General features: G+C 40.1%; 1 protein-coding gene across 8 annotated transcripts in view; it reads right to left on the bottom strand.

Moving 5' to 3' along the window:
• Positions 1-1,707, bottom strand: part of wnk2 (WNK lysine deficient protein kinase 2) — a 38,325-nt gene extending 36,618 nt beyond the window's left edge. The window contains exons 1-2 of one of the 8 annotated variants that reach the window (XM_029114000.2): positions 1,140-1,702; positions 43-803 (exon numbers count right to left, since the gene is read on the bottom strand). In XM_029114000.2, the coding sequence (XP_028969833.2) occupies positions 43-720 (678 nt within the window). In that variant the 5' untranslated portion in view covers positions 721-803; positions 1,140-1,702. Of the gene's footprint in view, positions 1-42 lie in introns of all 8 variants that reach the window. The other 7 variants (XM_034287414.1, XM_029114005.2, XM_013138143.3 and 4 more) reach the window with 7 other exon arrangements.
• Positions 1,708-12,836: the final 11,129 nt, after the last annotated feature.

Raw genomic sequence — 12,836 nt, 5'->3', positions numbered from 1 at the left:
CAATTATAAGCTTATGAAATATAAAGTCAGTATTCTCGTTACCTGGAGTTCACACCAAGCCACCTCCACCCAGGTGTCCGTGTCCAGACCTTTATAGACCGTCTTGAAGGACCCTCTCCCGAGCTCAGTGTCGAACTTCAGAAACCGGCCCCCAGGTGAAGTGGACACGGCTTTTATTTCATTCTCGTCCTCGTTCTCGTCACTCCCCGCTTTTCCGATGGTATCCGGCGATGTTGCAGCAGCATCATCTGATTTGGGCTCGGCCTCACTCCTTTCTTTCTCATCCGTGCTCACGCTCTCAGTGGCGCTGTCCTTAAGCACCACTTGGCTCTCGGTGCTGGAGCTTTCCAGGACCTGGAAAGCCACGCGTGGTCCAAGCGCGCGAGTTCGGGTTCGGTCCACGATGGTACGCAGGTGGACGCTGAGGACTGGAGTGCTGTTGACGCATTCTGGCGTGTCCAACGTTTGGTCGTCTGCGTCCGAAAACCACAAACTTCTGCGAATAAACCTCTGGCGGACCAGTCCTCGGTAATCCGATAAAGGATACGCACTTGGGTCGCTTGCCCCTCGCAGCGCAGCAGTTTCTATGTTATTTACACTCCGATTTCCTCCGTTTTCGTAGATACGGATGTTGGCATTGATGTCAGAATCTAAATTAGGCACCGAGGAGAATGTGGATCCTAGCGGTGGGTCGGAGCCCGAGTCCTCCCCGGAATCCATTCCCGGGAAATGTTTAGACAGTTATCGGTGACATTCAGGAGCGACTGCTATCATGGTCCTTCCCAGCGTAGGGGAGTTCACACCTGCAACGTTCGCAGACACTGACGCAGTTAGGCAACGTGGGTATACTTCCCTAAAATGATCTCACAGGCCTACATAAATGTCCATAAAATGATGACAAACTCTTTTAACAATCAGTGCAATGGTGCCACTGATTGATTTAATGCGGCTCAGCTTAACATAAATCCAGCCTGCAAGCCAATTGAAATGTTGCATTTATTTATTACATAGTAACTAAATGCTATTTGATGAACATCACATAAATCATATTTTATTGAAACGTTGTGTTCCTGAAGCAATCGAACTGGTTTGTAGAAGCAGAACTCGTGGGAGGTAGAATTGCTATGATAAACACTCACGGTTGTCGGGCCAGGATAGTTCCCTCTGTCTCTCTCTAATCCCTCAAAGACCCATCACTTGCCACTCTCATATACGCAGCTGTGACCGCTATATTCGTATGCTAGTCGAACCAATAGATGGTTATTTGTCATTCATAACGGCAGTTTCTCGATTGAAAAGCAGAATGAATTCAGGGAGGCGTGACCTCCACACCGTAGCATTTGCCCATGCATCGCCCGGTTACTATGCGCCTCCGCTGGGGGGCAGTTCCTCTCTTGAGCGTCGTTCGGCAGCTGAGTAGAAGCGCTGATCAGATTGCTTGTTCACTGCGGCACAGCCTTCTTCCAAAGCATCTCAGCATTTGTTCGGACAGAATTTGTGCACCGTATCTCTCAGATTACACTTGATATGGGAAGGAGACAAGTCCATTTAACACACAAATCCACGCCCTTAGCAACAACATGTATCCAATAAAGACGCGCGTTTCTAGGCGGAATATTCAGCCTCTGTGTCACGGGTTATATACCACTTGCAGTGTCCTCCCATCCTCTGCATGACGCTACGAGCTCCGGTAAAGGACCAGTAGTCCGGTTCCAATGAAACCTGAAAATTATAACACCAAATTGATCATGTTAAGCTACTCGTTGCCTGTTCTATTATAACCTATACTTAAATGAATAGAATATAAATTAATTGTATTCTAGACATACTCTATGGCAGTTGTAGAGGGCAGTCCATTAGATGTACGGGGGAAATGCCAAAGTTGCCAGTGATTTCCATGCCATTAAAATAAATCAAATAGAAATGCATAAACATTTAAAGCCAGCCTGCGGCTGTTATGTCACATGCATTCCCATAAATTATGACAAAATCATTTTGTTTACATTTTATCGCATCTGACAGCATTTAAATATAATTTGGGTCCGGGTCAGTTAAATGGGTGATATTAGTTTGCATAAACATAGTAACAAAATGTTCACAATTAAGTCCTTAAAAATAAGGAGGATGGTTGTTGCTAGTCAGGATGGCGCCACTGCGGAATCACCCTGAACCTACGTCGGAGTTACGAATACAAATCACCTGTACAATTCAATACAATAGTGAAAACGACAATTTAAAAAAATGACAAAACTGTTGCCAAGTTTTTGTTCAAACGTCAAAATGTAGCTAATTCACGTCTGCAACATGAATGATCAAATGACAGTTGTGTCTGAGAATCCTGCTAATTTTTTTTCTACACAGTACAATAAAAAATCTGGACATACCAAATGGGCAATTGTATCCATTATTAGATGCAATTGTTGTTCGCCATCTCCACCACCTGTTTCCTGCTGATCCCTTTAGTGGCAACCACAGTTGTATGCTATTCTTACAAATTAGAATCTCCCAGTATGACTAATTTGTAAGGTAAGATTTTCAAGGTATATTTAATTTTAATATAGAATAACTGAGACTGAGATCTCATTCACAGTGGCGCCCTGTATTACAACAATAAACAGTAAAAACCTATTAAAAATACATATTTAAAACACATTTGAAATGTTAAGAATAGCAAATACAATTCAATGTAAAATAGTAATTCCCCAATTATTTAAACTGTGTCACAAACACAGTGGCTTTCAACTTATGGTCTTCTTGCAGAAGATTTGAAGAGTGGGTGACATAGAAGGTAAACACCGTTTTACCCCTGTCAGAATGAGCCTGAAATACCTGTAGTACTAGCCAGTCCTGTGAGCGTATTTGATAGGTGCTATTTTCCAAGATAATACAAAGTTTCTGCAGGATGGCCTTATCAACAAACATTAACCAATGTCTGGCTCTTCTGAAAGACAAGGGATGCCTAGCATGGGTTTTGGAGGCTATCCCTCCCAGAATAGCTTTGCTACATAAAGCAAATTTCCTGTATTTCTACAAATCTAAAAATGTACAACTTATGGCCCTTTAAGAAACATATCTTTTATAACAATATAGCTAGAATAACCTAATTAATATATATTGCAGATTTCATCATAGCTCTCCAATGTTCTAATGAAAGTATTTTAAATAGAGAACCTTTATTTTCAAGATAGTGAAAATCAGTGCAAATCTATAGTACTGCACAATAAAAAGGTATTTGACCTATCAGATTTTATAACTACTACATTCATTTATCAAATAAATTCATGCAACACCTAATGCACTAGTGTGAAAAAGTAATTGCCTCTTCTAAAAACGGTTACGCTCCCTTCAGCAGCACCAAACTTTTGCTGGAACTATTGATCGGTACTGACACAGCACCGGGGCAGGGTCTTTGGCACCAACATCCATGCAGAAATGCTTTAACTCAGTGACATTTATGGGTGTTTGTGCATAAACAGCTTGTTTCAGGTCCTACCACAACATCTGAATTTAGGTCCTGGTTTTGACCAGGCCATTCCAACATGTACATATTCTTCGACCATTCTGATGTAGATTTGCGTGTGTGTTTCATGCATGCTTGCCTTAGCTGAGGCAAGAGAGGCTTGCAGACCTCTGGATGTATGTTTCTTTCTGACTTCCAGGATGATTTTACACCTTCCTCTTGGAGAGACTTTTGGCAGGATGGCCACTACTATGAAGATTCCCTTCTGTCAAAAACGTTCTCCATTTGGACAATGGAAAAGCTGATGTAACCATTTCCAGACTGACAGGCTTTAAAAAAAATCTGATTCAATCTGCTGACAAAAAAATTAAGGGATCACATTCCATTGGTGTCATTTATTCTTTCATACTACCTCTATGTATTTGTTTAACCCAAAAAAAATCTTCAATGGAAAAGTTTTGAAAAATATTAGACAGAGGGCAAATACATTTTCACTGCACTGTATTACACATGACTAAAAACAGACTGCACCTTTATGTCATACAGCAAAAGTGAAATTACTCGGGTTTGTTCACCAGTTAATGTAAGTTCCTACTTTAATTAAAACAATATTGATCAGATAAAGGGAGAAACTAACCAGTGACCTAAATGATAATTATTCACTCTTCCTTTCCATTTCACTGATCACTGGTTAGTTCTGAACTCTCATTTTATCTGGTCATGACCTAATTGACAACTCTTCACTCTTTTGTTCCATTTCATTGATCACTGGTTAGTTCTGAACTCCCTTTTTATCTGGTTATGTAGGTTTGAATTAGTACCTTCCCTAAACTTGTCAACATGGCCAAGTACTACAGTGTTGGGCTTTTCACACCTCAGCAAAATTCACCTCAGCTCCCCAGCAGACTTTGGGGAAACTGTCTGACCCTACTGGGACCACTGTCACCATAGGCGTCCGCTAAGATGAGGATAATGAATAACCTTTGTTAACTTCATATTTACCACAACTTTGAAGGCCCACAATCCCTTATTCCACATTACACAGTCAAATAAATCAGAACCACTCTAAGAAGTTTAAATCACAAGCTACATAATGTTGTTTTATTTTTAGCTTTTTGGATGAGTCAGGAAGTAAAAATTTAAACAAATACAAAATGTAAAACCAAATTTTAAGATGTAGGACTGACAGTCCATGACATACATGTTGTAAATGTAGTCCAGACGCCGTTAAGAGGCTAATGGAACACTACCCAAAATAGGTGAAATGCATGAAGGGAGAAGGTGAGTCTCCTCATTCACATTGGCATATATGTAAGTAATAAGGCACAAGGGGGTGCGGTATATGGCCATTATACCATGACTAAGAGCTGTTCTTAGGAATATACAATGGCCCCAACATCCCTAGTGAAAGTGGTGTAATCCCCCTGGTCCAGATGTCGCTCGTTTAATTCCAGTGCCAAAGGGGCGGTCCGCGATGACGGCAAGTTGCAGTGCTTTGCGGCATGGACAAAAACATAAAAATAAGAATGGCCACAAGGAGGCATCTGTGAGGACGTCGACACCCGCATAACAGCTGTTATTCAAGCCTGCGTCTGCATTTACAGGTGCTGGTCATAAAATTAGAACATCATCAAAAAGTAGATTTATTTCAGTAATTCCATTCAAAAAGTTTAACTTGTATATTATATGCATTCATTACACACAGACTGATATATTTCAAATGTTTATTTCTTTTAAGTGGAATGTTTATAACTGACAACTAATGAAAATCCCAAATTCAGTATCTCAGAAAATTTGAATATTACTTAAGACCAATACAAAAAAAGGATTTTTAGAAATGTTGGCCAACTGAAAAGTATGAACATGAAAAGTATGAGCATGTACAGCACTCAATACTTAGTTGGGGCTCCTTTTGCCTGAATTACTGCAGCAATGCGGCGTGGCATGGAGTCGATCAGTCTGTGGCACTGCTCAGGGGTTATGAGAGCCCAGCTTGCTCTCCATAAAGTTGGTCAGCAACAGGAAGCATGAAGTGCTCTAAAACTTCCTGGTAGACGGCTGCGTTGACCTTGGACCTCAGAAAACACAGTGGACCAACACCAGCAGATGACATGGCACCCCAAACCATCAGTGACTGTGGAAACTTTACACTGGACTTCAAGCAACGTGGATTCTGTGCCTCTCCTCTCTTCCTCCAGACTCTGGGACCTTGATTTCCAAGGAAATGCAAAATGTACTTTCATCAGAGAACATCACTTTGGACCACTCAGCAGCAGTCCAGTCCTCTCCCAGGCGAGACGCTTCGGACGCTATGTCTTGTTCAAGAGTGGCTTGACACAAGGAATGCGACAGCTGAAACCCATGTCTTGCATACGTTTGTGCGTGGTGGTTCTTGAAGACTGACTCCAGCTGCAGTCCACTCTTTGTGAAGCTCCCCCACATTTTTGAATGGGTTTTGTTTCACAATCCTCTCCAGAGTGCGGTTATCCCTATTGCTTGTACAATTTTTTCAACCACATTTTCCTTCCCTTCACCGCTCTATTAATGTGCTTGGACACAGAGCTCTGTGAACAGCCAGCCTCTTTAGCTATGAACTTTTGTGTCTTGCCCTCCTTGTGCAAGGTGTCAATGGTCGTCTTTTGGACAGCTGTCAAGTCAGCAGTCTTCCCCATGATTGTGTTGCCTACAGAACTAGACTGAGAGACCATTTAACGGGCTTTGCAGGTGTTTTGAGTTAATTAGCTGATTAGAGTGTGGCACCAGGTGTCTTAAATATTGAACCTTTTCACAATATTCACATTTTCTGAGATACTGAATTTGGGGTTTTCATTAGTTGTCAGTTATAATCATCAAAATTCAAAGAAATAAACACTTGAAATACACTCACCTAAAGGATTATTAGGAACACCATACAAATACTGTGTTTGACCCCCTTTCGCCTTCAGAACTGCCTTAATTCTACGTGGCATTGATTCAACAAGGTGCTGAAAGCATTCTTTAGAAATTTTGGCCCATATTGATAGGATACCATCTTGCAGTTGATGGAGATTTGTGGGATGCACATCCAGGGCACAAAGCTCCCGTTCCACCACACCCCAAAGATGCTCTATTGGGTTGAGATCTGGTGACTGTGGGGGCCATTTCAGTACAGTGAACTCATTGTCATGTTCAAGAAACCAATTTGAAATTATTCGAGCTTTGTAACATGGTGCATTATCCTGCTGGAAGTAGCCATCAGAGGATGGGTACATGGTGGTCATAAAGGGATGGACATGGTCAGAAACAATGCTCAGGTAGGCCGTGGCATATAAACGATTCCCAATTGGCACTAAGGGGCCTAAAGTGTGCCAAGAAAACATCCCCCACACCATTACACCACCGCCACAGTGGTAACAAGGCATGATGGATCCATGTTCTCATTCTGTTTACGCCAAATTCAGACTCTACCATCTGAATGTCTCAACAGAAATCGAGACTCATCAGACCAGGCAACATTCTTCCAGTCTTCAACTGTCCAATTTTGGTGAGCTCGTGTAATAGGTAGCCTCTTTTTCCTATTTGTAGTGGAGATGAGTGGTACCCGGTGGGGTCTTCTGCTGTTGTAGCCCATCCGCCTCAAGGTTGTGCGTGTTGTGGCTTCACAAATGCTTTGCTGCATACCTCGGTTGTAACGAGTGGTTATTTCAGTCAAAGTTGCTCTTCTATCAGCTTGAATCAGTCGGCCCATTCTCCTCTGACCTTTAGCCTCAACAAGGCATTTTCACCCACAGGACTGCCGCATACTGGATGTTTTTCCCTTTTCACACCATTCTTTGTAAACCCTAGAAATGGTTGTGCTTGAAAATCCCAGCAACTGAGCAGATTGTGAAATACTCAGACCGGCCCGTCTGGCACCAACAACCATGCCATGCTCTTTCCCATTCTGACATTCAGTTTGGAGTTCAGGAGATTGTCTTGACCAGGACCACACCCCTAAATGCATTGAAACAACTGCCATGTGATTGGTTGATTAGATAATTGCATTCATTGAGAAATTGAACATGTGTTCCTAATAATCCTTTAGGTGAGTGTATATCAGTCTGTGTGGAATTAATGTATACATTACACAAGTTTCACTTTTTGAATGGAATTACTGAAATAAATCAACCTTTTTGATGATATTCAAATTTTATGACCAGCACCTGTATTTGGCCAGAATAAAACATTCAAATCGGAGTAATATTGTCTACTATAATCCTATTCATGGATTGTTTGTTTCCATGTTGTAGGTCTACACACGTGAATCTCTTCCTTTTCGTTAACTGTAATTATTTAAACCAAAATACAATTATTTGACTGGAAATATATCTGTTGATTACAACGGTTTAGTTAACATTTGTATAGGCTAATTGCAGACTTTTACTAAGTACATTACTTATTGCGTCATTGATGCCACTTTTCTGCACTAACATTTCCTGAAGCCTGCATCTGTTTTTATCAATAAAAACATATTAAAATAAAAAAAAATAAGAAATTACTTTTCCCACCAGATTTCTTTGATTAAGTAGGGGAGAGAGGGGTAAGTTGTCACACGGGTAAGTTGTCACACTGCTCATACCTCTAACACTAAAGGTGCTCTCTCAAAAATCAAGTAGCTACTTTGTGTGACTAAAAGTTCTATGGTCAACTTACATGATCACTCTCATCTGAGGTGAGCACAAGTTTCTTATTTTTCCCCTTCAAAAGTAAAAATGTGCCACTTTACATTTTATGCAAGATAACCTTGTCAGTTATGAATGTAGAAAATGATAATTGTGCACTGAGTAGAGGAAAGAATAAAACGTCTTTTGATACTTTATCTGCAGTCCTATGTTGAGCTAAACTTGTGATTTAGCCAACATTAACACACATGTCAGTTTGGGGCAAGTTGTCTTAGTGACCTTAGGGCAAGTTTTCACATGTGACAACTTGCTCCGGTGTAAATAGAAACATAGAAAATGCTCTGAAAACATTGTAATATGTTTTAATTAGCTCTGATAATATTATTTAATGTTACTGTAAATTTATTGTTATATATACGTATAGTTTAAAGCTGCTGACATATCCCTGAACTAGCCTACACAAGACAGGCTCTGGTATCTCTGTGTGTTTGTGTGTGTCTACTGACACACTACTTGCCTACTGTATGAGACAATATATCCACACACACTAGTTCATACAGTGTCATTAATTTAGTGTGGTGTTATGAATTGCATTATGGAAACAAGGATAGTAGACAGGGAGAGGGTGTAATAAGCCTGTAATGAATATGCAATTGCAATGAGGAAATGTGTTTTGGAAGGAAAGAAGAAAGGAAGGACGGAATGAATAAAAGAGGGGAAGGAAAGAAAGTATTGTATGAAATTATAAAAGAAAGACAGATAATGACAGCACACCACCTGACAATGTTAAAGACCGTGAGGCAGGTGAAGTTGCAGTTGCTATGCCAGCATTATTGTTTTGGTAAATATAATATCTAACATGATTTGCCTGATTTTCTTGGCATGATTTTTTTCACTTTAATGAAGTTGTATTTGGTCTGAATTTGAAATCAATATTCACAATGAATTAGTTGTGTTCTTATTTGTTGATAATCCAGTGTGACAACTTACCCGCTGATGGGGCAAACAAGTGCACACTATCTATTTAATGGTCTGCAACTCCATAGTGAAATAAAATATGAGGAGGTAATGAATACAAAATATGTCCCAATGAGTTTCTTCTTTCATTTGGAATGATATTTATAGTGTGATAACATACCCCGCTCTCCCCTACAATATTCCACAGTAGACCCAAGCGAAAATATAATTAATGTGATAAAAATAGCGTCTTTACATCAAGGACGTTTAATTTGTTAAACAGGCAGTAGCTACACGTTAAACCCATCAATGTTTCATTAATATTTTCAGAGGCACATTTTTTTTCTAAAGTTTCTAATAAAATGGCGTTTGAACAGAACATGTAATTCGTTTATTTACTGTACAATGGCCTAAAGTCGACAAATATTTGTTAATTATTCCACATAAACACAAAGAGAGACGGGTGAGACAAAGCGCCTGTTATAATACTTGTACTCTCACATGACTAATCAGTTATTAAGTAGGAATACAATGTAAAACAAACGGCAATTAGTCTCTAAATAGTTTTCAGTTTGTTAATATTGAATTCTGACAACGGAACAATGTAATATATGCTACACTATTTAGGTAAAGTCATCGAAGGTGGATGTTCAAAATGGCATGTTCCAAATCAATTGCACTGACAAATAAAAGTTGTGTCTAAATTTCAGTATGTTTAAATCAAGTTTAGAATAGTTTTTCAATGCCGCAATGTAGCCTAATTTTGCATAATTATTATTTAATAGAAGCGTAGTCTCTTATTGATCTTATGAAAATGGCAAATATGGTGTTAAAATTCTAGCCATACAGAAGAGCTACCGGACTTATGTTTTAAATAATCGTACTGTATAATAGCCTACACTACACAACAATAAACACAAACTCTGCAATCCAACAAATGTTTTTTATTTAAATTAGTCAGCAGAATGAGCTCTTCACAATCTTTGTGAGCTGAGCATATACTCAGTTTAAATACTTTATAGGGAAGACCGGGGATGACTGTAACATGGGTTAGTTGTAACACTTCCAATTTCTCTAATCAGGAACAAGTTACGAATCATCTGATTCACTGTGCACATGCTCAATTTAATCCTTATTTCACATGCGAAGAAGTAGCACCCTGTGGCAGACAACCATTTTTAAAAGGAAAACTTTTTTTTTACCTCATACTTTTTTGTGATAGTATTGCCAGCTATGTAATTACATTAATCAAACTCAAATCATTTTAATTGTGTGTCTATCTAAATATCTTACATGCAAGTTGTTAGTGATAACGTTTTACCTGTTAGCTGTAAGGTAAGCTAGTTCATGACTATAGGAGTCTGGGTTAGTTGTAACAACAATAGGCTGGGTTAGTTATAACCACAATTAAAATGTTACAACCTACTATATGCAAAGTTTTTGTTGTAGGCCTATATGTGTTTTCTTTGAATTTCAGTATGTCTAGACTGACAGTAACAAACTAATACTAATTTTGTTCAAATGTATTATGTTCAAAAGTCTCACTACTATGACTGACAGTAACTAACATAGTTCACTTCACTCACACACACACACACACATGTTTGTGTTACAGATATCCCAGCTACACCATCTAAAAGGAGACACATGTAACTAGTTTGTATAAAATTTTTAATGCACTGGCTTAAAAGAGCTTCAAGGTACAGACAGAAATGTCCAAAATGTTATAACTATCCCCGGTCTCCTCTAACTGTAGGGACGTCGCAATTATTAGCTACATAATTGCCTTATCTAAATAATTTGAGCCAGATCGCAATTATGTTTATAGACATCAATCTTTTTGCACAATATTTTGATTCCGAAGTTGCACCATCACTAGTTTTTGCCAGAACACGTAAGCGGAGTCAGCTAAAAAGAGCGAATTTCTCTTACTGAGTGACTGACTGCCTCTCGTTTAATAGCATAGTGGTTAGAGAAGCGGACCTGCAAACTACATTTCCTGAGTTCGTATCCTCTCGCAGGCGAAGTGAAGTACACATTGTGAATTATTCTGTGTAGACGAAAACTTCGATGGCTAAAAACTACAGTGACTACATTACAGTAAGCCTGAAATAAAACAGTTTATGGTTATAGTGCGACTGTTTCTGGTGGATTTTCGAAGTAGGCATCCGAGCATGCATTTTGGGTCAGGATAGACAAACACATTTGCTGGCTACAACATATGCTATAGTAGTTACGTTACAGTGAGCCTAAACTAAAACTGTACACGGTTATATTGCTGTGTTGTATAGTTTGATTGACCGATTTGAGACATTCGCTTGCCAGACTCCAATATTTACAGTAATAATCTGGAATGGATTTTGAACATGTGCAATTTCAAAAGCGCAGAAAGCTTTTTATTTTATTTTTATGCTCAATCAAAATAATATTTTTACTGGGGCACTGTCATATTCTTATTTGTATATAATTTATTAGGAGTTGATTTTAGAATCCGTTTGCCTACTTAAAAATAATAATTCAGATTATTAGTATAAAGGTTGGGTCGCAGAGGCGTCGCTAGCATCATAAAACATTTGGGGCTTAGCCTACCCACCCCGCTAGCATCATACTACATTTGGGGCTTAGCCCACCCACCCTGCTAGCGTCATAATACATTTGGGGCTTAGCCCACCCACCCCGCTAGCGTCATAATACATTTGGGGCTTAGCCCACCCACCCCGCTAGCATCATAATACATTTGGGGCTTAGCCCACCCACCCCGCTAGCATCATAATACATTTGGGGCTTAGCCCGCCCACCCCGCTAGCATCATAATACATTCGGGGCTTAGCCCACCCACCCCGCTAGCGTCATAATACATTTGGGGCTTAGCCCACCCACCCCGCTAGCATCATAATAGATTCGGGGCTTAGCCCACCCACCCCGCTAGCATCATAATACATTCGGGGCTTAGCCCACCCACCCTGCTAGCATCATAATACATTTGGGGCTTAGCCCACCCACCCGGCTAGCATCATAATACATTTGGGGCTTAGCCCACCCACCCCACTAGCATCATAATACATTTGGGGCTTAGACCACCCACCCCACTAGCATCATAATACATTCGGGGCTTAGCCCACCCACCCTGCTAGCGTCATAATACATTTGGGGCTTAGCCCACCCACCCCGCTAGCATCATAATACATTTGGGGCTTAGCCCACCCACCCTGCTAGCATCATAATACATTCAGGGCTTAGCCCACCCACCCCACTAGCATCATAATACATTCGGGGCTTAGCCCACCCACCTCGCTAGCATCATAATACATTCGGGGCTTAGCCCACCCTCCCGCCCCGTCGAGGACAGAAAGTACAGGGTTTTGAATGTACATGCGGAAAATGTGGATGTACGCGCTAGCAGCCTACATTGTCATAATGCGCAATCTGAATTATACAGTGGGGAGAACAAGTATTTGATACACTGCCGATTTTGCAGGTTTTCCCATTTCCAAAGCATGTAGAAGTCTGACATTTTTATCATAGATACTCTTCACCTGTGAGTAACGGAATCTAAAACAAAAATCCAGAAAACAACATTGTATGATTTCTAAGTAATTAATTTGCATTTTATTGCATGACGTAAGTATTTGATACATCAGAAAAGCAGAACTCAATATTTGGTACATAAACCTTTGTTTGCAATTACAGAAACGTTTACTGTAGTTTTGACCAGGTTTGTACACACTGCAGGAGGTATTTTGGCCCACTCCTCCATACAGACCTTCTCCAGATCCTTC

Source organism: Esox lucius, chromosome 17, assembly GCF_011004845.1.
Source record: "Esox lucius isolate fEsoLuc1 chromosome 17, fEsoLuc1.pri, whole genome shotgun sequence".
Taxonomy (NCBI): domain Eukaryota; kingdom Metazoa; phylum Chordata; class Actinopteri; order Esociformes; family Esocidae; genus Esox; species Esox lucius.
The sequence above is the reverse complement of the archived record's forward strand: the minus strand, read 5'-3'. Positions and strand labels throughout refer to the sequence as shown.